General features: G+C 45.4%; 2 protein-coding genes and 1 long non-coding RNA gene across 4 annotated transcripts in view; all 3 read left to right on the forward strand.

Moving 5' to 3' along the window:
- The first annotated feature begins 826 nt into the window (after positions 1-826).
- On the forward strand, positions 827-12,988 carry LOC118378742 (splicing factor 3B subunit 2-like). Its single transcript, XM_035765727.2, is given in 23 exon segments — positions 827-1,041; positions 1,508-1,554; positions 1,671-1,730; positions 1,974-2,115; positions 2,118-2,200; positions 2,701-2,763; positions 3,474-3,597; positions 3,901-4,058; positions 4,450-4,558; positions 4,814-4,914; positions 6,892-7,092; positions 7,390-7,506; positions 7,857-7,937; positions 8,151-8,378; positions 8,715-8,864; positions 9,136-9,225; positions 9,436-9,543; positions 9,886-9,993; positions 10,172-10,314; positions 10,517-10,618; positions 10,740-10,839; positions 11,375-11,566; positions 12,517-12,988. Coding segments are annotated over 23 exon segments (2,709 nt in total). The 5' UTR covers positions 827-911; the 3' UTR covers positions 12,589-12,988.
- Positions 12,989-19,194: 6,206 nt separating this feature from the next.
- LOC118369185 (phosphofurin acidic cluster sorting protein 1-like) overlaps positions 19,195-26,144 on the forward strand; it is a 118,086-nt gene continuing 111,136 nt past the window's right edge. For both annotated transcript variants that reach the window (XM_052497437.1, XM_052497438.1), the window contains exon 1: positions 19,195-19,675. In XM_052497437.1, coding sequence (XP_052353397.1) covers positions 19,521-19,675 — 155 coding nt within the window. In that variant the 5' untranslated portion in view covers positions 19,195-19,520. The remainder of the gene's footprint in view (positions 19,676-26,144) is intronic.
- LOC127916126 (uncharacterized) lies at positions 21,388-22,297 on the forward strand. The gene is made up of 3 exons (XR_008093475.1): positions 21,388-21,496; positions 21,546-21,692; positions 21,840-22,297. It is a non-coding gene; the product is annotated as an uncharacterized LOC127916126 (long non-coding RNA).

The following is a 26,144-nucleotide window of genomic DNA, read 5'->3' on the forward strand; positions in this document are numbered from 1 at the left end:
AATTTTATATACGTGTCACTAACAGCTGTGACTGAAATAGCCGAATCCACTAATTTGATGGGGTGCCCACATACTTTTGTATATATAGCGTATGTATAGGGGTAAGGTGACTAGGCATCAGGATAAATGATAAACAGAATACCATCAGCGTATATGATGAATGTACTGTATGTGAGTTGGTGTGCGTGTGTGTAGAGGCAGTATAAATGTATGTGTATATTATGTGTGTAAGAGCAAATTATGAAGTGAGTGTTTGTGTGTGTTTTGGAGTATTGGTGTGTGTGAGTGTGTAGGGCCCTGTGAGTGTGCATAGAAACAGTGCAAAAATAAGAATGACATACAAAGGTCAACTCAGATAGTCTGTGTAGGCGTTCTGTTAGCTATTTAGTTAGCTATTTAGCAGTCTTATGGCTTGGGGATAGAAGCTGTTCATGAGCATGTTGGTGTCAGACTTTGTGCACTGGTATCGTTTGCCATGCGGAAGCAGAGAGAACGGTCTATGGCTTGAGTGGCTGGAGTCTTAATGATTGTCTCGGCCTTCTTTTCACACCGCCTGATTTTGAGGTCTTTCCAGACGATCAGTTACATAGCGTTGTAACTATATTCCCCACATAATGTTAACGTGGAGCCAACATGGCTGCCATAGAATGTTGTAGTGTCGTATTAATGCATCATATTGCAGAAACTGCATTGCCCAAAACTCTCCAAATCCATGTCTCTGCTATCATCTAGTGGTTGTAATTTGGAAACGCAGTTATTCCTCTTTACCACTGACTACATTACCCAGATTTCTCCAACTGCTTATTCCGGTATACTGAAAGTTCCCATCGTGCCTTTCGAGATTCGTCTGGTTCTAGGTGCTGTCGTTTCTGTTGTTTCTGTAGAGAGCCATTGATCGGTAGAATTTCGAGATGGCATCTGACGGACCGCCGGGGACCGAACCTATCCCCTCCGACTTGGGGAGCTCTGTGGCGGCCCTCAATACATGGACCAACCCAGAGCTTCAAGCCAAGCTAGGCGAGCTAGGCGCACCCAACATGGGTAAGAAGCCGAAGTCGGAGCAGCAGGCTCCGGCTGGGACGAATGAGTGCATTGTGTGTAGCTAGCCTGCTAGCAGGTTATCCGCGGCAAGTTAGCTAGCTACATAGCAGGCCTTCGTGGAATTAAATGAGAGTGTAAATGATCAGCTAGTTACCTACACAATTACTATATTACAAGTTTGTTCACCACCTCTGCGACGATAATTTTGCTTACGAATGTCTATTCGTTAGCTCGCGAACTAGTCAATTTGATTGATAGCTAACAGCTAATCACTCGGGTGTTTAATAACTGATCATCTAAAGTGATACTTGATAGTCGCGCACGAGTCGTTGTCAGCATCCGTGCGTGAACGACTAAGTTGAATTTAAACGTATTTCATGTGTAATTAAATAATTGTTTGTTGTTGTCCTATGTTAGTTATAGTGTTCATTGTTGGTTTACAGTTGTTATTTCCATCCTTCCTCAGGTCCCAGAGAGGAGATGCTGGACAGGCTTAAGGGATACATGATGCAGGTCAGTTGTATGTGTTCACGTGTGTTAGTGCATGTGTGAGAGGGTGAGTGGAGTGTACTTCATCTGTCAATATGATCCATTGATCGGTGTGTATATATGTGTTTCCCCCCACTCAGACTGGAATGATGCTCAGCAAACCCAACCTAGGGAGTGATGATAAACCTATGACCCCGCAGGTCAGCACCAACCGACCCTATAAGGTTTTTAGACAGTCTAATCGAATCTCATTCTTACATTTCATCACTGGGATTATTTAGCTATAAACTCTGTAGTAGTTCATCAATCTGTCATGACCAGGAGTTTTACCTTGACTGTGATCTGACCAGGAATACGTTTTCCTGCTTCTCACATGGTCCAGGAAAAAACACTTACTGTAATCGAAAACAACTTAACCAGCTTTCTTTCCTTCCTCCCCCCAGATGCCAGGAATCCCCCCCATGCCCCCCATGCCCATGCCCCCCATGCCTCCTGGTATGGGTATGCTCCAGGCGATGAGCATGATGGCAGGTGGACCCCCTCCACCAGGGATGCGTATGGGCATGGAGCCTCCAGGCATGCCCCCGGCCTCTCCCAGGAGGACCAGCTGAAGATGGTGCAGCAGAGGGCTGCCATGATGATGCAGCACGAGGAGAGGGCCAAGCAGCAGGTACGATCTTGGCCTGCATTCAGTAAGCCTCTTGGAGTAGCCGTGCTGGTCTAGGATCAGTCTTGTAGATTATAAAATTTGAAGAGTGTATGGACAGATAAGACCTGATCCTAGACTCGAGTAGGATGTTGAATTGTCATATACACCCCATAGGTGCAGTGAAATGTGTTGTTATACAGGGTCGGCCATAGTACCGCGCCCCTGGAGCAAATTAGTGTTAAGTGCCTTGCTCTAAGGCACATCGACAGATTTTTCACCTTGTCGGTTCAGGTATTCAAACCAGCGACCTCTCGGCTACTGGCCCAACGCTCTAACCGCTAGGCTACCTGCCACAAGTGTATGGCCTCAGATCCCCAAACATGGTCCCACATTGTGCCCTGGGTTTTACCTGAGTAAGGAAATACTCCAGGCCTTAGTTGTAATGTAGTCTGCCTTCTATTGCAATGGGAAGGAAGAGGAGTTCTGGAATACATTTGCCATTTTGTGTGTGTGTATTTCAGGGGGAGTCCCGTGCTATGGAAGAGCACATGAAGGAGCAGGAACTTCTGGAGCAGCAGAAAAGGGTAGGACCTGGAGGAGACTGATTTTCATGTCTTTCTCCCATTTAAATGATTTGTCAGTAGTGTTGTCACAACCAATCCCAAAGTTATCATACAGCTGCTTTACCTTGCCTGGAAGTTGAAATATATCTCTCTCCCCCCACTCTCTCCTCCCTCCATGTCTCCTCACTCCTCTCTCTCCTCCCTCCATGTCTCCTACCTCCTCTCTCTCCTCCCTCCATGTCTCCTACCTCCTCTCTCTCCTCCCTCCTCTCTCTCTCCCTCCCTCCATGTCTCCTCCCTCTCCCTCACTCCTCTCTCTCCTCCCTCCGTCTCCTCTCTCTCCTCCCTCTCCCTCACTCCTCCCTCCATGTCTCCTCCCTCTCCCTCACTCCTCTCTCCATGTCTCTCCCTCTCCCTCACTCCTCTCTCTCCTCCCTCTGTCTCCTCCCTCTGTCTCCTCTCTCTCCTCCCTCTGTCTCCTCTCTCTCTCCCTCCTTCTCTCTCTCCTCCCTCACTTCTCTCTCTCCTCCCTCACTTCTCTCTCTCCTCCCTCACTCCTCTCTCTCCTCCCTCCATGTCTCCTCTCTCCTCCCTCCATGTCTCCTCTCTCCTCCCTCCATGTCTCCTCTCTCCTCCCTCCATGTCTCCTCTCTCCTCCCTCCATGTCTCCTCTCTCCTCCCTCCATGTCTCCTCTCTCCTCCCTCCATGTCTCCTCTCTCCCCTCTGTCAGGCGGCGGTGATGCTGGAACATGAGAGGCAGCAGGAGCTGGCTAAGAGGCAGCATGGAGGACCAGGGCCCAGGATGTCTGACCCAGGGTCACGACCACCTGGCATGATGCCCCCCATGATGAGAGGTCAGTCCTTGGCCTGCCATCAACACTAAAATGTCAATCCTAACTTCCAATACAACTTTGTCTCTCAAGGGGGAATTGATTTGTCTACAGCGCACACTTTGTAGACCGCATATACTCACACATAGTCACCCATATTGGCTTAACACAGTCACTATCCCAATCTAAACATATCCAATGGCATTCCTTTCTATTTTTAAGAACGGTGTGAAGGCTGTTAAGTCTGTAAAGCTGTTGTGTTGACGGTGACACACACCTGGTACGTTGGTGTTGTTGGTGTCAGTTGAGATCTGGGTGTTGTTGTAGGTGTGAACCCTGGTGGAATGAACCCACCCCCTCCTGGAATGAATCCCCCCCCTCCTGGAATGAATCCTGGTGGAATGAACCCACCTCCTCCTGGAATGTCCATGATGCATAGCCAGAGACAGAGAGTTCCCCCTCCACCTGGAGAGGACGCCAGAGAGGTACGAACCACAGTGTTTCCCCCGCCGCTGCTTAATCGGTGCCGCACTCCAAAAGATATAATCAAATATTATTTTTGTTGTTGTTAGAAAATGATTTTCACGGTGGTTTTTTTTTCAGTGTACATTTAAACAACTAAAACCAGATATAATGTATGTCGAAAAGATAATGGCGCTATATATTTTTAATCGCAATCGTCTTTGAAAATTAACAATCACCAAAATAAAAATTTGGCCGTTAGGGAGAATCTAAAATTCCAAAAATGTCATGGGGCCCCCATTGATTTTGTTATAGTCTTTGAGTCACTCAGAGGGCATAATAACACAGGATAAGCCATGGCAGAATACAATTGCATCCGTCTAATCTCTGTATTCCTGGTGTTGTGTGTGGCAGGTGTGGCAGGGAGAGGATGTGGGTGTCGGTCCTAAGATTCCCCAGGCTCTGGAGAAGATTCTTCAACTGAAGGAGATCAGACAGGAGCAGCTCGGTGCCACCCCCACAGGTCAGAACCTGGAACTACACACTGGAGGAATGAATCATGGCCTGTATTTGGAGTAGGATCAGTTTAGCTTTTTAGGATAATAGATTAATTAATAGATCAGAACTCATACTTTGAGACGCTTTGTGAATAAACGCACCGAGAGTGCCTGATATCATCCCAATGGAACTACTGTAGTCTTAGTAATATTGTCCTGGGTTAAGAGCCCTGTTGGACCTTGACCTGACCAGTGAATGTTCTGTGTTTTCTATTTTCCAGAAGAGGAGGAGGAGGAGAGCCCAGAGATGGAGATGAACAACTCCTCCGCTGCCATCCTGTCTGAGACTGAAGAGGACGACGGTTCTCTCTCTAAGAAAGACGTGAGTGTTCTATTAATTCCCCTCATCCCACCCTGCTCTCTTTGGTTGAAACTCAATTGTGTTTCCTTGATTGCTCGTGTCCTCTCGCCTCCTCAAAATGTATCGGAGGATAATGTCCAAGGGGAGGAACCTTGGATATTTTCCTCCAATGTGTTTTGAGAAGGATGTGAGGGGAGAGGCCATGAAGAGTCAAGAAAATAATGCTGAGATTCATCCTGTTACTCCTGAAGCTCAGAGGGTCAAGTTGGCATGACTCGTATTGATAACCTGCTTGATAGGGAAGCTTCTGTTTCAATCTACATAAGCTCTTAGAGGCATGAGGAGTAGGAAACGGTGTCAGTAAGCGCTGGACGATGTGGCCAAAATATTATATTACGGGATTCAAAAAATATATATATTTGACGGTATTTTTAGTTTTTGAATAATAAAAGTTGTACATTTTGCTTTATGAGTAGTGATCGTTCCCAGGGTGGCAACACGTATATATTCTAAGTGATTTCAATGAGTCTTTATTCACTCTGATTGTTTTATACTGTTCAATTCAACTTCAACCAGAACAAATTTCAGAACTTTTATGATTTCTGCATTTCCTGCAGTCGTATTGGTGGTAAAAGTACCCAGTTGTCATACTTGAGTAATTTTCTATTAATGTATCTTTACTTTTACTCAAGTTAGTGAGTCACCCAGTAAAATACTACTTGAATAAAAGTATTTGGTTTTAAATATACTTTAAGTATCAAAGTAAACGTGATTTATAAAATGTACTTAAGTATCAAAAGTAAAAGTATAAACAATTTCAAATTCCTTATATTAAGAAAACCAGATTGTACCATTTTCTTTCTTTTTTAAATTGACGGATAGCCAGTGGCTCCAACACTCAGACATGATTTACAAACAAAGTATTTGTGTTTAGTGAGTCCGCCAGTAAAAGTTGTAAAAAATAGTAAAGATACCAAAAAAAGTACAAATACTTAAAAGTACTACTTAAGTACTTTACACCACTGCTCAGTTGAGATTTCCACACTGCCATGTAGAGCTGCACGATATGGGCAAATAATCTAGGACTTATTTTTAACCAAATGTTGCGATTGGACTTGTAAATTAGAGCAAAACTCATGGGAATATAATGACTTCTATAGTTAGCATATAATAGTGGGCACTTTGAATACAGTTGTTTGAGATGACAATTTATAAAAATGTCAGGGAGGAGTTATTGTGACAGGTTAGGAACTAAAGTGTTGATAAATGTTTCCTAGGGGACCCTATAAGCTTTGGCTACTTTGCACGTTTTTTTCTTAGCTACTTGATATAGCTAACATATTCTTGCTTTGCATATTCCTCTTTGATTTAGAAGATACTGTTGCACAAACAGCATGTTGATTTAGGTCTACACCATCACTGGTATTATCAGGCTGTATTAGCTAGCTACGTTTGCTCTGACTCAGTACATTTATTAGCTAGCTAGCTATTATCATTAGTGGCTAACAATTAGCGTCTCACAAGATTTAGGGCAACCTGCTAAGAAAATAAACTAGCTGTTTGCTGATGTAAGAAACACAAAGTAATAGTGTCATTATAGAACACTGGTTTTATATTAAGAAGTAAAGTGAAAACAGCATTGTTGTCGTCAACATTGTTACATTTGCTGCCTTGACCATGCAGACTGAACACAAGTTGAGGAACATCAAATGTGCTCCTTGAATGACAGGGAGTGGGACTAGGTCTGTGTGGAAAGTGGCATGTAGAGAGAGTGGAGAGGGATGACTCAGGTAGCGAAGTAAACTATAGAAATGGACGTCACACAAGGCATATCACATTTAACAAACCAAACATTCAAATACCGTTATAGAAGGTCAAGTAAAAACCCAAACCGGTCCCTGCATCAATAACGGTATGTCATAAAATACGGTATACCGCCCAGCCCTAGTTTCAGTTATTAGCATTTTCATTCTCCCTCTTGCATTCTCCCCTTCTCAGAAAAATCGTAAGCGCAGGAACCGTAAGAAGAAGAACAAGAAGAGGCGTGAGCAGGAGAAGAGGGAGCATGCGGAGGAGAAGAAAGAGGAGGATGGAGAGAAGGAGAAAGAGCCTGAGGTGGAGATCGAGTATATTACAGAGGAACCGGAGATATATGATCCTAACTTCATCTTCTTCAAGAGGATCTTTGAGGCCTTCAAGGTGAGGGCCTCCATTTTAGATATTGGCTTTATGGTTCTTTCTGAAAAATCTTTCAAAACAGAGAGAGATGTGTCCAGTGTTATTGTTCATATTTAGTGTTTTAATGGCCCGAAAATTAAAGTAAAATCACATCAGGTTCAGTGTACCCACCAGTTCTCAGCGCAGTAGTTTCAAGAACCTCTGAACAAGCATGAAAAGTGAATAATTTTGTTGTGTTGATTTAAGGATGGAATCTGTTTGCGCGTTAGTCTTTTGCTAACAGTTGTAATGAACTGTGTTTGTCCATCCCTCTCTCAGCTGACTGATGACGTGAAGAAGGAGAAGGAGAAGGAACCGGAGAAGGAGCCGGCTCCTGCTCTAATGAGGAAGAAGGGATTTGAGGAGGAAAAGAAAGACAGCGACGACAGTGACGACGTTAGTATTCATCTCTCCTCTACATTCTCTCCATTCCTGAGCTTGGATGAAAAAATACTTCTCAAACAGGAGTGTTTATATGCTGCGTCGTCCCAATTCTCTACCCTAATGCCCTCAGTAGTGTGCACTTGTTGACTTCCCTTTGTGGAGGAAAGGTGAACGATTGGGACACAGAAATAGTGTCATCTTCCAGTGCTCTCTCTCTTGAAGTGTTGTCCTTGGAAGTTATCCTCGTGATCATTCCTTGTGTGTGTGTGTGTGTGTGTGTGTGTGTGTGTGTGTGTGTGTGTGTGTGTGTGTGTGTGTGTGTGTGTGTGTGTGTGTGTGTGTGTGTGTGTGTGTGTGTACAGGAGATCAGACCAGATGTTCCCAAGATGTCTAAGAAGAAGCTGAGGAGGATGAACAGACTAACTGTGGCTGAACTCAAACAGGTAATACATTTACCTGCTTTTTAAGAGTTAGACATTCTAGCTCCTGTGTATTGATGAAGTTGGTGTAGAAGTTGTTCTGTACCTAACACTTTACTCATGAACGCTTGTCTATATGAGCTGATTCAGTTTGTGTGGGTGGTCACCGGAGATGTTTTAAAAGGAGATTGATAGAGATCTGTGTCCGATGTTGATTTTGACCACGTCCTCCTCCAGTTGGTGGCGCGTCCTGACGTGGTGGAGATGCACGACGTGACGGCGCAGGAACCCAAGCTGCTGGTGCACCTGAAGGCCACCAGGAACACGGTGCCCGTCCCCCGACACTGGTGCTTCAAGAGGAAGTACCTCCAGGGCAAGAGGGGTATCGAGAAGCCCCCTTTCGAGCTGCCAGAGTTCATCAAGAGGACAGGCATCCAGGAGATGAGAGAAGCTTTACAGGAGAAGGTATATGGCTCTGTCTAATAGAGGGGTACCAGAGAAGCTTTACAGGAGAAGATAGATGATTCTGTCCAATAGAGGGGTAGTAGCACCAGACAGTAGGCACAAGGAGGCACTGGCTGGTGGTTCCAGCTGGAAAGGTGGGTGGGTTCCAGCTGTTAACACCATGAACATGGCCTGTGTATTTTTCTGTTTCACGCAGCGTTTACTTCAAGTTCATTACAAATCATCAATAAATAACACACATCCGTTAAATATTTGTTCCATGAACAGCTGTATAAAATAGAGCAGTGAAACACGTTGTCAGAAGTCACACTGAATGCCGTGGTACTCTGCTTACAGGAGGATGCCAAGACCATGAAGACCAAGATGAGGGAGAAGGTGCGTCCCAAGATGGGCAAGATCGACATCGACTACCAGAAGCTCCACGACGCCTTCTTCAAGTGGCAGATGAAGCCGAAACTCTCCATCCACGGTGACCTCTACTACGAGGTAAGGATGTCTGACTGCTCAATGGAGGACTCCACTGTATACAGCACCTAACATCAGAAACTCTACTCCTACTTCCTGTTGATTGATTGGACCTTGAATGGAATAATCAGGGCTGTAATTGGTGGTTGGTTTGGGTTTCCCTCAATACCTCCTTGTTGTTGAGTCTTGAATCAACAGATGGTAGTCAGTGTACTCTGCTCTGGTGAATTAGTGTTAGGAATAAAATGTTGATTCTTACAATCTGTGTTTCTCTCGCTCTCCCTCGCTACAGGGGAAGGAGTTTGAGACGAGGCTGAAGGAGAAGAAGCCAGGCGACCTGTCAGATGAGCTGCGTATTGCTCTGGGCATGCCCGTTGGACCGGTCAGTTTTTCAGCGTCATCGTTTCCCCAATGTTTTTATTATCCCACTTCTACTTTCACTCTGCTGTGGAAGCCTACGATCCCACTACCACCTTTAATGTTACTGATGGACGACTTTATAATTCTGCTTTGTTTTATTGAACTGTAATCATTCATATTGCTGATGCACCGTGGTCTTGTCGCTAAAGTTGTTTTCCCCCCTCCCGTGTAGAACTCCCACAAGGTTCCCCCTCCCTGGCTGATCGCCATGCAGAGATACGGCCCCCCTCCCTCCTACCCCAACCTCAAGATCCCCGGGCTCAACTCGCCCATCCCCGAGGTAAGCCTGCCTTAACGCAGACACAGGGCTCCATTCAGTCCATAGCGCTGAAGAGCTGCGCTAGAAATGTGAAGGCGATGTTCTAGAGAACACGCTAGACTTTTAACATTGAAATCGCACTACATCGCAGATCTTCAGCGCTACGGATCGAATCGAGCCCATCTGCTTTAACAGTTTGTGTCCCCCTGTACTGTGTCCCCCTGTATTGTGTCCCCCTGTATTGTGTCCCCCGGGATACTTTTTCCAATGTAATAAAAGTGTTTATACTGTATTGTGAAGCTTATTACACTGAGACTTTTATTGACCCCCCCCTCCCCCCCACTCTCCTGTTGTCTCTCTCAGAGCTGTTCGTTCGGTTACCATGCTGGTGGTTGGGGGAAGCCTCCTGTAGATGAGACGGGAAAGCCTCTGTACGGTGATGTGTTCGGGACCAACGCCGTTGACTTCCAGGTGAGGTCTTCCTCACACCCCTGCCCGATTCCCCTCATATACACCATACACCCTTAATTTACCATACAACACCACCGTACCCCCACTGCCACACATTGCTATATCTGACACACCAGCTGTCTGCTTTGGGCCAATGGCCTGTTAACTATTGTCCTATTGTCTACACGTCTGTGTGTAGGCTAAGGCGGAGGAGGAGGAGGTGGATCGTACGCCGTGGGGAGAGCTGGAGCCTTCAGACGAGGAGTCTTCCGAGGAAGAGGAGGAGGACGAGAGTGATGAGGAGAAGCCAGACGAAACCGGCTTCTTCACACCGGCAGACAGGTAGACGAGTCATTAACTGACTGTTTTAAACACATCAAGTTGACATGGACTTGAAACGAACCAGGCTCTCTCTTCTGTTGGATCAATAAGCCGTTGGTAACGTGGAACAAATTACCGGTTGCCATTTGTAGTGGGTTGTGTGTGTTGTCTTGAATACAGTGATCAGTGGTTTATTAACTCTGAGCCTGTGTGTGTGTTCCAGTGGTCTGATCACTCCAGGAGGCTTCTCGTCGGTACCTGCTGGTATGGAGACTCCAGAGCTCATTGAGCTGAGGAAGAAGAAGATCGAGGAGGCTATGGACGGGTGAGTGTGTGTGGCCAGGAATAGGTTGTGTGACTATTCACTAATATTTAATTTGTGAGTGTGTGTCGTTTTACTGTATTGTGAGTGTTTGTAACATGCAGCTCTGTGTGTGTGTGTGTAGGAATGAGACTCCTCAGCTGTTCACGGTGCTCCCAGAGAGGAGAACGGGCTCTGGAGGAGCAGCCATGATGGCATCCACACACATCTACGACGTATCAGGGGTAAGGACAATGGCAAAAACACTGTCAGAGATCACTACTAAACCTACCACATCCCAACCACTGGGGTGTAGGCATGTTAACACTCGTACCAAAAACACAACCCATAGTTAGTCCCTTACTCATACATACGCAGAGCATATTTCACTAACAATCACATACATACGTGTATGCACTGGTACTCAAACACATAGCCTCTAGCTGTGTGCTAGCTGGACGGGTAGACTTCCAGTCATTGCACAAACGCTAGTTACCTTCGGCTCGCGAAACTACGTCTAACTTTCTTGTAAACCGCACGCGGAGACATACAAATGGTATCCATGAGTTGATCTGACTCTGGGGAAGTAGAATATTCATTGCCATCTCTTTAAACACACCTTCATGGATGTACACTCTTACACTTCCCTACACCTACATGACCCACATACACACTAACTCCCCTATTCCCCACTTTAGGCCAAAAGCAGTACACTACAGGGAATAGGGAACAGTTTCAGATGAGCTTCTTTGTCTCCCGTCTGACTCTCCTCCTCCTCAGGCCATGGCGGGTCGTAAGGCGGGCGGAGGCCAGGAGTTCCAAGGGGTAGAAGTGGCTCTGGCCCCAGAGGAGCTGGAGCTGGACCCCATGGCCATGACTCAGAAGTACGAGGAGCACGTCAGGAACCAGGAGGCCCAGGTGGAGAAGGAGGACTTCAGCGACATGGTGGCCGAGCACGCCGCCAAACAGAAGGTGACCCTGAGACACTGTAACTGTACTGTCCATTTGTTACAGTACAAAACATATAGCTATGGTGCAAAACAGTTTGGCTACAATGTTCACTAATGAATACAACCCGGCTCCTTATGATTTGTTAGGTCTTGTAATTGTTTACCACATCCCCCTTTCCTGATCACATTTCTACTCCTCCAGGACACTCGTGCTCAGACTAAAGCAGATATGACAGTCAGAGAAAGCTCTTCTAGCTGTGACTTGTACTAGACTAGTCAGTATACACACAGTAATGAGGAGCTAGAAAGCCCCGAGGTGAATCTGAGTGATGTGTTCTTGTATCTTCATGTCCTGTCTCCTCGTCTCAAAACACATTGTGGGAGAAAGTCAGTGGTTCCTCCCCTCAGACCTTCTTCTCCAATGCTTTATGAGAAGGACGCGAGGAGTCATCGTGGTTAATTATTGCTATAGTTTAGTATTAGCATGAAATGTATTCTGCCAATTGGGGCCGAGATGAGGGTAGGAGAATGATGGTATGCACTGTGTTGGAAAGGCTCTTTCTCCAGTCCCATATGTGGCAGAATAAATGGACACTAGATGTGAAGATTAGGATCTGATTTGAGCCATTGTTAGTTGAGTGATTTAATCCTATTCAAATGTAATCTGAAACTTTTAGGATTTGTTCTATTTATTTTTTATCCACTTTCATAATAGCCATTATTGCAAAGTCTTTTCTCTTGTTGAAATGTTCTCTCTGCTTCTGAATATGGCCGTCCTGGGATAGCAGGGTTTTCAGAGTGAAAGCACTGTGCACATTCCTCCCTTCTTCCTTTTCTCAGCCCTGCAACATGTTGTGACGGGGTTGGAGTCATATGCCACTTTCACTAAGAGGAGAAGGTTTGATTGTACAGTGTTAGCCTTGTATGACAATATTAAGACATTTCTTCTCCATTTCTCTCTCCACCCCACAGCAAAAGAAGAGGAAGGCCCAGCCTCAGGACACACGAGGAGGTGCCAAGAAATACAAAGAGTTCAAGTTTTAGACCACCAATAACACACCAGGAGGAAATGGGAAGAAAGGACAGGCCGAACAAGACGAGCTCAGATTTGAACCCACACAAAACCATCCGTTAATACAGTTGTCTTTTCCTCTTAATGACAATGATAATACGCGTCTGGCAGGACTGGGGCAAATTCCATTACAATTCCAGTCCATTTTGGAAAATAAAGCAAATTCCAATTTTCATAATTGAAGAGAATTGGAATGTTTGTACTTCTGGAATTGAAATGGAATTGAGCCCAACCCTGGTGTTCTGGAGAACCGTTGCCAGGTCTCCACTGTAAGCAGAATTTATATAACCCAACTATTCTGTCCTGTGTGACTACTTTCCATGTAGCTGTGCTTTTCTCTTTTTGTAAATAAAAGACTCCATGTCAATCCAATCTATGGATCCAAATGGTTAATACATTTGAGGGCTAATTGTTTTTCCCTAGGCCACGTGACCCGAAATCACCCATCCCCCACCAATAAGTAACATTGTGAGGGAGGAAAGGCTATAGTAATGACTTAAATGATCTAAAGCTTTAACACGGTGCTGATACATGGCTGTATGAAGTCATACCTAGCATGACGAACCATGAGCTAACCTCGTATACCCCCTGACCAAGTCAAGGCCACAGCTATGCTGACATAACAACAAGGTGTAGTTCTGGGTTAATCCACCAGGGGCTGACGGAGGATCCAGTGTGACAGTCACCTGACGTCTGGGAAACACTGCCCTAAATAACTGATAGCAGTAACCACATGCTGACTCAGTCACTAGTACACACACAATGAGGCTCCGCTGCACCATAATGCCTGGCAGGCGTTCTGCAACACTATTCCAGGATTTGTCATCCTAGCGTATGGTAGCCTACTACAACCTCGAAGCCACTTTGTAAAAACATGACTATGTATTACGTAATATATGCCATTTGGCAGACGCTATAATCCAAAGCGATTTAGTCATGTGTGCATACATTTGACGTATGTGTGGTCCCGGGAAAGGATCGTACAGCCCATGCTCCACCAAGTCAACCATACAGGACCACATCGGCTAGTCCACTTGAAATACAGGCATCTGCTAAATGACCACCATGTGCAGTGCATTCGGAAACTATTCAGAACCCCTTTTTCTACATTTTGTTACGTTACAGCCTTATTCTAAAATGTATTCAATTCACTTTTTCCCTCATCGATCTATACACAGTACCCCATAATGACAAAGTGAAAACAGGTTTTTAGAAATGTTGTCAAATTTATAAAATAAAACTGAAATACATTATTTACATAAGAATTCAGACCCTTTGCTATGAAACTCAAAATTGAGCTCAGGTGCATCCTGTTTCCAGATGTTTCTATAATTTGGAGTCCCCTTGTGGTAAATTCAATTGATTGGACATTATTTGGAAATACACACACCTGTCTATATAAGGTCCCACAGTTGACAGTGCATGTCAGAGCAAAAACCAAGCCATGAGGTCGAAGGAATTGTCCGTAGTGCTCCGAGACAGAAGTGTGACGAGGCACAGATCTGGGGATGGGTACAAAAAAAAATTCTGCAGCATTAAAGGTCCGCAAGAACACAGTGGACTCCATCACTCTTAAATGGAAGGAGATTTCCTAGAGCTGGCTGCCCGGATAAACTGAGCAATCTGGGGAGAAGGGCCTTGGTCAGGGAGGTGACCAAGAACATGATGGTCACTCTGACAGAGCTCCAGAGTTCTTCTGTGGAGAATCATCCAGAAAGACAACCATCTCTGCAGCAGATGGGAGCTACCCCTCAGTAAAAGGCACATGACCTCCCGCATGGAGTTTGCCAAAAGGTACCTACAGAACTCTCAGACAAACAAGATTCTCTGGTCTGATGGAACCAAGATTGAAGTCTTTGGCATGAATGCCAAGCATCATGTCTGGAGGAAACCAGGCACCGCTTATCAATTGGCCAATACCATCCATACGGTGAAGCATGGTGGTGGTGGCAACATCATGCTGTAGGGATGTTTTTCAGCAGCAGGGACTGGGAGACTAGTCCGGATCGAGGGAAAGATTAACAGAGCAAAGTACAGAGAGATCCTTGATGAAAACCTGCTCCAGAGCGCTTAGGACCTCAGACTGGGGTGAAGGTTCACCTTCCAACAGGACAATGCAGGAGTTGCTTTGGGACAAGTCTCTAAATGTCCTTGAGTGGCCCAGCCAGAGCCTGGGCTTGAAGCCGATTGAACATCTCTGGAGAAATTTAATATGTTTACTAAACATGTCCTTGTCTCCCACTCACATACACTACATGACCAAAAGTATGTGGACACCAACTTGTCAAACATCTCATTCAAAATCATAAGCATTAAAATGGAGTTGGTCCCCACTTTGCTGCTATAACAGCCTCCACTCTTCTGGGAAGGCTTTCCTCTAGATGTTGGCACATTGCTGCAGGGACGTGTTTCCATTCAGCCACAAGCATTATTGAGGTTGGGCACTGATGTTGGCCGATTAGGCCTGGCTCGCAGTCGGGGTTCTAACTCATCCCAAATGTGTTTGATGGGGTTGAGGTCAGGGCTCTGTGCACGCCAGTCAAGTTCTTTCACACCAATCTCAACAAACCATTTCTGTATGGACTTCACTTTGTGCACGGGGGCATTGTCATGCTGAAACTGGAAAGGGCCTTCCCCAAACTGTTGCCACAAAGTTGGAAGCACAGAATCATCTAGAATGTCAATGTATGCTGTAGCATTAAGCTTTCCCTTCACTGGAACTAAGACTAGCCTGAACCATGAAAAACACTCCCAGACCATTATTCCTCCTCCACCAAACTTTACAGTTGGCACAATACATTCGGGCAGGTAGCGAACATGTTTCCACTTTACACCACCCCAGCCAACGCTTGGCATTGCGCATGGTGATCTTAGGCTTGTGTGCGGCTGCTCGGCCATAGAAACCTGAATCCACTAATTTGAAGGGCTGTCCACATACTTTTGTATTTATAGTCTCTCTTTGAATAGATCCAGTGCTTGACTTGGACTGAAATAGGTGGTGGTACTATTTACATTTAGGGGCAGGAGCTCCACAATACTTTTGAGCTTATATTCTATAAGAGGAAAAGGCGCTGAAGCAATAGAACATTTTCTGTGCCGGTACTCCACTCCGGTGAGCTCCTTCCCACGCCCAGCACCATTGACTAGGTTTCCTTACCACTTATTGGCAATCTGCTTCTGCATGGCAGGCGGTACCAGTGCATCAAGTCTGAAACCAACAGGCTCCTGAACAGCTTCTATCCCCAAGCCATAAGACTGCGAAATAGCTAACATAACTACATGGACTGTCTGAGTTGACCCTTGTATTTTATTAGATTTTCTGCACTGTCTCTATACACACTCACACACCCCAACACACACATAACACGCACACACATTTATACTGACTCTACACAAACGCTCACATACATTAATCATTTACACTGCTGGTACTCTGTTTATCATATATCCTGATGCCTAGTCACCTTACCGCTATACATATCTCCCTCTATCACTCCAGTATCCCTGCACATTGTAAATATGGTATTGGAACTGACCCTGTATATAGCTTCTTACTTTCTCATGTTCTTCTTATTTCTCATTTGTATATATTTTGTGTAGTTTTGTTCTACCTTATGTTATTTTTAGTGTTATATTGATTACTACATTGTTGGGTTTAGATCTTGCAAGAACGGCATTTCACTGTACTTATGCACGTGACATTAAAGCTTGAAACTGATGTCGTCATGATAACAAGCGGAGCGGTGTAGTGGTGCCTGGAGAAATGGGTATACTCTCATTTTTCCTCAAGGTTTTTAAACGGACCGCCTGGAGGAGGAAAGGCGCACTGTGTGAATTTTTTAAATGAGAAACAGTGACATACCCTCTGAATGACCTAACATGATCAATCCTATATTGGTCTTACAGTCAGGCCAACCCAAGCTGCACTGTGCAGTAGGCCAATAGTAGACCAACTATTGAAAGAGATAAACTGCGTCAGAAATTCACCGGTTTCAGATTTTCAAAGTTACTTTTATTTTTTTTACAGAAAAATAACAAACTTGTATTTTCTAAGAGTCCATAACAATGCTTAAACCACATCAGGAGACCACTTTTGAATTAAGACATTTTTGGGGGTGGTTACCCTTTAATTCTAGCGTAAGGGCACCTAGCTAGCGCTACTGCTTGGTTAGTGGTGTTTCTGTGGCACATGAGATTGTGTTTGCGAAAGAAATTGCCAATGGGTTGACCCAAATAATCATGATATCATTCTGACAGGTAGGCATAGGCTACTTTCTAGCTAGTTAACATTTAATAGAGATGGTTTTTAGTCAAGCCTTTCCATCTACCAGAAAACGGTTAGGCCTATCATTAGCATCGTTATATTTTTCATGTTCTGTAATTGTTTGAAACCTGGACGTTTTATTTCATATTATGAGGCATGTCTTACCTTGCTCCAAAATCCCACCATTGAGACGTGGAGGCAATGATTTTATCTTAGTCACGTGCGTTCTCCTGTTCTATTAGTTTTCTTTCAACATGCTTTCATTGTCTAGCAGCCAAAGGCATTATCCTAATCGTATTAGCAACCGATGATATTTGTTGTGTCTTTATTTCCCGCTTCTTTCTAACGGATTTTTCTGTTCTGTTCATCAAACCGATTTCGTGTCCGTTGCTCATTTTAGAACAGTTTTCCCGCAAAGGACATTTTGGGACATTCACGCAAAGGTCTCCTGCCGAGTGTACATGGCTGGTACATTGATGCGCCTAAAATATGAAGAAATAATAGTTTATCAACATTTTAAGTTAAACATTCCGATCTGTTCCACCAGACGTATTAATTGATACGAGGTATACCTCCACTCCACTACTTTGATTCGTATCAGGGGGGATTCCGATGTGAGTATACGCAATGCCCACTTAAAGATATATGGCATATACCTGCTTATACCCTCCACTACACCACTGAACAAGCTCATTGCAAATGACAATTACGCATAGTGAAATTAATGAAAATAAATCCCACTACAAGCTGGTTCAAATCGCGTGTGTCTGATTATCAAATGACAACACCTGAGTGATTCATATTCTAACCAGACAGTAGACAGACTAGCCTAAAATGGGCGCCGCCCCTCCTTTGCAATAGGGCCTAGATCAAAGCGCAGCACGTGCCCAAATCGCATGGTTAGTGCCGACGCGATAGACATAGCCTGTATTATAGACACCATGAACATTCAATAACTTAGTAATAGGCATGGCCTAAGTCTAACTGAAGTAGCCTAGTACTGTAAGGGGGGGAAGAAGTTAGTCAACATGTGCACAGTGAACATTTCTCAAGGTCGTGTGACGCAACGAAGTTGAGCTCATGTAGGCCTAACCGGTTTTGCATCCTAACATCTTTACTGACGGCGCGATAGTATGTGGAGCCTATAAGGGAGAAAGACCGTGAGTCACACATACTACGTCCTAAATGGTACCCTATCACCTATATAAGCTAGTGCACGAGTTTTGACCAGGACCCATAGGGCTTTGTCGAAAAGTAGGGCACTATGTAGGAAATAGGGTGACATTTGGGATGAACGGCTGGCCTATACTATCAGAAGCTCGTACTAACCTGGGCTGAGCTGATTAAATCCCTTTAGGGGTGGAATTTCCCCACTCATTTGTTTTCGAATGGAGTACTTTTAAAACATCTCAAAACTAAATAGAATACCTCTAAGCATGTCATACTGGAGAAATTCCTTGAATTCATCACTAGTCACACCTCTGAGGACAATTTTTTTAAAGTTATCCATATGGTTGCAATCGATGAATGAGCTTGGAGAGAGGTTCCCTATAAGTTAAAAAAAAAACACAAACAAACATTCACATTGATTGATTAATCAATTTAGTTTTTTGGACTGATAACAAAATACCATTTATTTATATATAGCTTTACCTGAGTGCTAATAATTTCTTAATGAACCAACTTCTAACCTTTTAAAAGCAGAATGTTGAGGGAGGGCTTCTTATTACACTGTTATTATTATGTTCTCATATCTCTCTCTCACTCCCCCTCTCTCTCTCTCTCTCTCTCACCCCCTCTCGCTCTCTCTCTCACCCCCTCTCTCTCTCACCCCCCTCTCTCTCTCACCCCCCCCCTCTCTCTCTCACCCCCCACCCCCTCTCTCTCTCTCTCTCTCTCTCTCTCTCTCTCTCTCTCTCTCTCTCTCTCACCCCCTCTCTCTCACCCCCCTCTCCCTCCCTCTCTCACCCCCTCTCTCTCTCTCTCTCACCCCCTCTCCCCCTCTCTCTCTCTCTCTCTCTCTCTCTCTCTCTCTCTCTCTCTCTCTCTCTCTCCCTCTCTCTCTCTCACCCCCTCTCCCTCTCTCTCTCTCTCTCTCTCTCTCTCTCTCTCTCTCTCTCTCTCTCTCTCTCTCTCTCTCTCTCTCTCTCTCTCTCTCTCTCTCTCACCCACCCTCTCTCTCACCCCCTCCTCCCTCTCTCTCTCACCCCCTTCTCCCTCTCTCTCTCACCCTCTCTCTCTCACCCCCCTCTCTCTCTCCTGCAAAGGAATCGACGCGTCGGCTACGTCTTTAACAAGAGGCGTAGCTCTTTGCTTATGCATTGTGGTACTTGCCTTGGTTGAGAAATTTTTGCTTCCTGCATACACATCCAGGGACAAGTTGAGAGAAAGAAAGAGGGTTCGCTCGCTGTGAAAGCCAGGACATTGACAGTAATGTTACCATCTAGTACAACCAAAATAATAGTTATTCTATAGAGGAGAAGGTTTAACTTTCGATTGCACGGACGAACATTTTTACGCATTCACTAGCCAAACTGTTCACGCACACCGTAGGTTTTGCAACGAAGAGGCAGAGGGAAAAGAAGACAGGCTATTATACCCGTTCGTTTGAAACCCTTTTTTAGCTAACATACCTCTGTGATGTCGGAGCGAGGAGGGCTCCCGCGGACTGGAGGTGCCCCCTCCCCGCACGTGCAGCCCTCCAAACCGGTCACGATCACCTCGAATCGCCCGGTCCACATGAACCTCTACGCCACCTGGGAAGTGGACCGCTCGTCGCCAAGCTGTGTGCCGAGGTAGGAGCATTCGAGTATGAGGAGATAGTTGCTTTTCTGTCTGTCTGTTGGTTTCTTGTTTGGTCCGTGTTTACACAAAGTAGCACCGTTTGCAGAAGGCATAAAGACGCCCCCTGTATGTGTTTACTTGTGATTTTACTACCAAAAACGCTCTTAAATTCTCTTTAGGTGGTTGACATAGGAGGCATGCATTGTTTTAGGTGTCTGAGCATGATAATGCATTGCCAACCCGCAATCTTGTTGTTGTCTTGTTTACCTGGTCTGCCCAGACACGTAGCAATCATATATATATATATAGGCTCGTCCACATTCTTACTGAAGAGTCTTCTTGATATTCTCTAACAATGTATATTTTATGTACATTCCCCCTCAGGCACATGGTAGGTCTACTACTAGCTCTGTATGTCTCAGTAGGTCGTGGTATTTAGGGGGGAAGTACCATATCAAATGCACCACTGGTCATTCAGGTGACATGGTTTACAGAAGAAAAAACAGTTAAAAAAAACAAACTGTCTGTCTGGATGTATTTCATCCCGTAGCGCAAGGCTTCACCATTTGATTTCGATTCAAATATTGCCGGTGGTTTTAGCAATATTCTACAGTCCTTATCAATTGATGAGGTCGATTTTGCTGTTATAGAATCCTCTTTTTTGAGGGTTTTAGGGGAGTGTGTATTAATCCCATGTAATGGAGCAGTAGGAAGAGTGGCCAGGAAAGCACACACCTAACATCGATCCATGCTTATTATGAACACATTCTCAAGATCCCTCTTTGTGTGTGTGTGTGTGTGTGTGTGTGTGTGTGTGTGTGTGTGTGTGTGTGTGTGTGTGTGTGTGTGTGTGTGTGTGTGTGTGTGTGTGTGTGTGTGTGTGTGTGTGTGTGTGTAGTTTAGAGGCCACTGTCTGCATCTTTCTTTTCTATCTTTCTATATTTTCATTCCCTCTCTCTCTGCTGTACTACAGTTTCTTATGCTATATGACACTTGATGTGCTCATTGGTATGTGTGTGTGTTTAAACATCTACCCTACCCCCTTCTCAATGGCCATATACAGCTCGTACAGAACTACACTGTCCTAGTAACATAACATTGGCCGATAGAAGGTTCACAGTGTGGACTAGAGGTAATGCTGCAACTTCTGGCACAGATGTTAAAGTAGTTTGGAACGTACCGTAACCTCCCTCCACAGCTAGCTAGAAATGTCGCCGTTGGAGCCATCCATTTGGAACCTTTTGTATAGTTCAATCGGTTCCCATGTTGTCAAGCGGGCGGTTACGTGTGTTGGCGTAGCTCTTTGCTCATGCATGGTGCTACTTGCCTTGGTTGAGACGTTTTTGCTTCCTGCATACACATCCAGAGACAAGTTGAGAGAAAGAAAGAGGGAGGTAGAGGACCCTGGTTCAAGCCCAGTCACAAGCAAGTTGAGGGAGGCAATGTTACATGCTAAGCTAGCACACTGACCCTGGCTATATCGGCATAGGTTTGTTACATGCTAAGCTAGCACACTGACCCTGGCTATATCGGCATAGGTTTGTTACATGCTAAGCTAGCACACTGACCCTGGCTATATCGGCATAGATTTGTTAGATGCTAAGCTAGCACACTGACCCTGGCTATATCGGCATAGGTTTGTTACATGCTAAGCTAGCACACTGACCCTGGCTATATCGGCATAGGTTTGTTACATGCTAAGCTAGCACACTGACCCTGGTTATATCGGCATAGGTTTGTTAGATGCTAAGCTAGCACACTGACCCTGGCTATATCGGCATAGGTTTGTTACATGCTAAGCTAGCACACTGACCCTGGCTATATCGGCATAGGTTTGTTACATGCTAAGCTTGCACACTGACCCTGGCTATATCGGCATAGGTTTGTTACATGCTAAGCTAGCACACTGACCCTGGCTATATCGGCATAGGTTTGTTACATGCTAAGCTAGCACACTGACCCTGGCTATATCGACATAGGTTTGTTACATGCTAAGCTAGCACACTGACCCTGGCTATATCGGCATAGGTTTGTTACATGCTAAGCTAGCACACTGACCCAGGCTATATCGGCATAGGTTTGTTACATGCTAAACTAGCACACTGACCCTGGCTATATTGGCATAGGTTTGTTCCATGCTAAGCTAGCACACTGACCCTGGCTATATCGGCATAGGTTTGTTACATGCTAAGCTAGCACACTGACCCTGGCTATATCGGCATAGGTTTGTTACATGCTAAGCTAGCACACTGACCCTGGCTATATCGGCATAGGTTTGTTACATGCTAAGCTAGCACACTGACCCTGGCTATATCGGCATAGGTTCGAATCCGTTGCCACAACCTCTCTCTATCTTTCCCCACGGTCATTCTCTCTCGCTATCTGTTCAATAAAACCTGGAAATCCCTTAAAATATATATCTAACAAAAGAAGAATCATAGTAACTTCATTACCATACAATAACCATATCATAACCGTAGTGCAGAAACACTGATACCGAGATGCCAGTGCAGGAGACAGGACTGGTAAAAGCGTCATCACATTGGGCTTTAGTACTGTGCTTTCTAATGATCCTTTTCAAAAAGCTTTAGAGCTTTGTTCATCTAGAACTAAAGCCTTTGAGTGTGCTTTGACGGTGTGCATTTCAGTATTTTTGTCAAGTGCTTTTTCGGGTTAAGTGTGTAGATGAGTTGTTCTCTAAAATATCCCGTCTGTGTCCTTACTCTGTCACTTTGACGTCCTGTCTCGGATTATTACTAAGGCTAGAGAAGGTCTCGGTTGTTTTGGGAGGTTTGTTGACTATTTCATATTTCAGTGCTTAGTGATGTCACCGTGCTGCATCTGCACAGTTTCATGCTTTTGCAGGTCGTGGTCCATCACCCCTTCTTCCATTTCACTGCAGAGAAACAGACCGGGAAGCAGAACTCTGAGAAATACACCCTTTCTTTCTTTCTTTCTTTCTTTCTTTCTTTCTTTCTTTCTTTTTTCTTTCTTTCCATGAGGCAATCACTGATCTGACGCAATGCAGCCTAGATCGTTAGACTGTGCTAGAGAATCCTGAGTTTCACCTGTCCAATCTTGTCAAATATGCAGGGGTGGAAGTAGAATTAATTTCTTTCTTGTATGGGACCTCCTTTATGTCCTTAAAAAAATGTATGGGCTTGTCATAGTTGTCCATATAGAATCCCTATTCATTCAATAGGATCTCTGTGGGCCTAGTTGTAAATATGTGTTATTTAACTTTTTAAAAAATGTATTAGTTTTTACTGTGGCATAAACACAACCCTCATCGGATTGTCTAACAATCACTTCAAAGGGCTCCTGTACCAGGCCATGAGGCCAGAATTGTCATTAGGCCAGATTTTATGCGTCCACTGCAGTCCGCGTGCGCCTCGGTGTCGGCCACTCGTCTCTGCCTTGGTGTTCTCATCGAACCACATCGCATTTTGGAGCGCAGGCTTTACCACCAGTTTTCAAGTCCATTCCCTCATTTTTTTCAATGCCTCTGACATATTCAAAAGTTGTCTAATAGCCTACAGTTTTCTTGACATTTTGTTTGAATTATTGTGAATGGCTCATGTTTTACCGGTACGGCGTAACCCCCGCAATTTATTTAGCTGGGATGCCGTTCTGAAACAGACCGCCTTACTTTCACCCCTGGAGATATGGGAGGAGGTAAGAGCCACCACTTGTGTCTCAAGATAGGCCCAGGCTGTCTTGTCATTGTGATTGGTGCAGAAAACTGGATCATGAATTTCCTCACTGTAGAGGTTTGTAGCTGTAACCTCTTCCTGTTCCTGTCTACCCACAATTTGCGTGTTGTTTGCATTGACTAAAAGTGCCTCTGTGAGGTCAGTTCCAGAGTCAGCCTTTATTGCCACTTTACCATAGTGAACTATGCTGAAGGGGGAACTAAACTGGTCCTTGATCAGTATACACTACAGTAACCTACTTTCTCCAATTTACCATGTTTCTGCAGCGTCACAATCATCACCAGCGCTTGTCACCAACCATCTCATTTCACAGCTTTTTCGCCTCATTGACTTTCTTCAAACTCACACCCTGCAGGGAGGTGAAACAACATCTATTTTATTCCCAAACCAAATAATCCCAGTGACAGAAATAGCCTACCCTTCCTGCAATGTGTTTCAGCTGATCACCACCAAACCTTAAATGTAGCTGTTAATATAGCTCTGCTGTATGTGGCATTGAAATAATGAAACATTCCCATTACTAAGTGTGTTAGTCAGTTGTCAGTGTCAGTTCCAAATTACACCCTTTTCCCTACATAGCGTACTACTTTTTAACAGCCCTATGGGCCCTGGTCAAAAGTAGTGCACTATATAGGGTACCACGTGGGACGCAGGCTGAGAGTTGACATAAGGGGATGGTTGGGATTCCTGCTCCTGCCGACTGAGTTGTTGAAGCACAAGGCCCTGGCATGAACCAAGGGAAATTCCTGTGACTCCAGCCCAGAGGACTGGAACGGAACGGACGGTTGGATGAGTTTTACTGCTGAGCTGTAGTCAACTCTGTCCCTCGTCGTAGCTGGGGCTGGGGCTGGAGCTGTAGCTGGGGCTGGAGCTGAGGTCTGTAGCTGGGGCTGGAGCTGAGGTCTGTAGCTGGGGCTGGAGCTGAGGTCTGTAGCTGGTGCTGGAGCTGAGGTCTGTAGCTGGGGCTGGAGCTGAGGTCTGTAGCTGGGGCTGGAGCTGAGGTCTGTAGCTGGGGCCTGTAGCTGGGGCTGAGGTCTGTAGCTGGGGCTGGAGCTGAGGTCTGTAGCTGGGGCTGGAGCTGAGGTCTGTAGCTAGGGCTAGAGCTGAGGTCTGTAGCTGGGGCCTGTAGCTGGGGCTGAGGTCTGTAGCTAGGGCTAGAGCTGAGGTCTGTAGCTGGGGCCTGTAGCTGGGGCTGAGGTCTGTAGCTGGGGCTGGAGCTGAGGTCTGTAGCTGAGGTCTGTAGCTGGGGCTGGAGCTGAGGTCTGGAGCTGGGGCTAGAGCTGGGTCTGGAGCTGGGGCTAGAGCTGGGTCTGGAGCTGGGTCTGGAGCTGGGTCTGGAGCTGGGATTGGGTCTGGAGCTGGGACTAGAGCTGGGTCTGGAGCTGGGACTAGAGCTGGGTCTGGAGCTGGGTATGGAGCTGGGTATGTAGCTGGGGCCTGGAGCTGGGGCCTGGAGCTGTGGGTGGGTATTGGGTAGTTAGCCTGGGTTGTCACTGTGAATAACGAGTGATACAGTAGCCATGTCCGATTCAAAACTGTTTCTCTAGCATGAGGCAGCTTGATGTACAGGTACCCCGCTGGAAAAGATGCTAGGCTATTGCAGTGATATCCACACCTGAAGCGGTGTCAATGACAAATACTAGCTGAATTAAGTAATATCATATGCTGTATGCTGCTGCTCCCCTGTGCTTTAATCAACCGGCACCACAACAGTGGGGACACAATAGGGTGTCGCCTACACTTGACCACATAGTCAGCTCCTGCCTAGCCCTGCCCTCAACACACACACACACACACACACACACACACACACACACACACACACACACACACACACACACACACACACACACACACACACACACACACACACACACACTGATTAAGAAGGACTGGTGCTCTGCTCGGGGCACTGCTCGCTCTTCCGCTCAGATGAATGGCAGAGAGGTCTGATGTTTCACTTCGCGCTCCACTGTCATTCTCTTCTCTTCTTCATCCTCTACTCTTGTCTCCTTCGTCCTCTACTCTTCTCTTCTTCATCCTCTTCTCTCCTTCATCCTCTACTCTTCTCTTCTTCATCCTCTACTCTTCTCTTCTTCATCCTCTACTCTTCTCTCCTTCGTCCTCTACTCTTCTCTTCTTCATCCTCTACTCTTCTCTTCTTCATCCTCTACTCTTCTCTTCTTCATCCTCTACTCTTCTCTTCTTCATCCTCTACTCTTCTCTCCTTCGTCCTCTACTCTTCTCTTCTTCATCCTCTACTCTTCTCTCCTTCGTCCTCTACTCTTCTCTTCTTCATCCTCTACTCTTCTCTTCTTCATCCTCTTCTCTTCTTCATCCTCTACCCTTCTCTTCTTCATCCTCTACTCTTCTCTCCTTCGTCCTCTACTCTTCTCTTCTTCATCCTCTTCTCTTCTTCATCCTCTACTCTTCTCTCCTTCGTCCTCTACTCTTCTCTTCTTCATCCTCTACTCTTCTCTCCTTCGTCCTCTACTCTTCTCTTCTTCATCCTCTACTCTTCTCTTCTTCATCCTCTTCTCTTCTTCATCCTCTACCCTTCTCTTCTTCATCCTCTACTCTTCTCTCCTTCGTCCTCTACTCTTCTCTTCTTCATCCTCTTCTCTTCTTCATCCTCTACTCTTCTCTCCTTCGTCCTCTACTCTTTTCTTCTTCATCCTCTACTCTTCTCTTCTTCATCCTCTACTCTTCTCTCCTTCGTCCTCTACTCTTCTCTTCTTCATCCTCTACTCTTCTCTCCTTCGTCCTC

This window comes from Oncorhynchus keta, chromosome 35 (assembly GCF_023373465.1).
Source record: "Oncorhynchus keta strain PuntledgeMale-10-30-2019 chromosome 35, Oket_V2, whole genome shotgun sequence".
Lineage (NCBI taxonomy): Eukaryota > Metazoa > Chordata > Actinopteri > Salmoniformes > Salmonidae > Oncorhynchus > Oncorhynchus keta.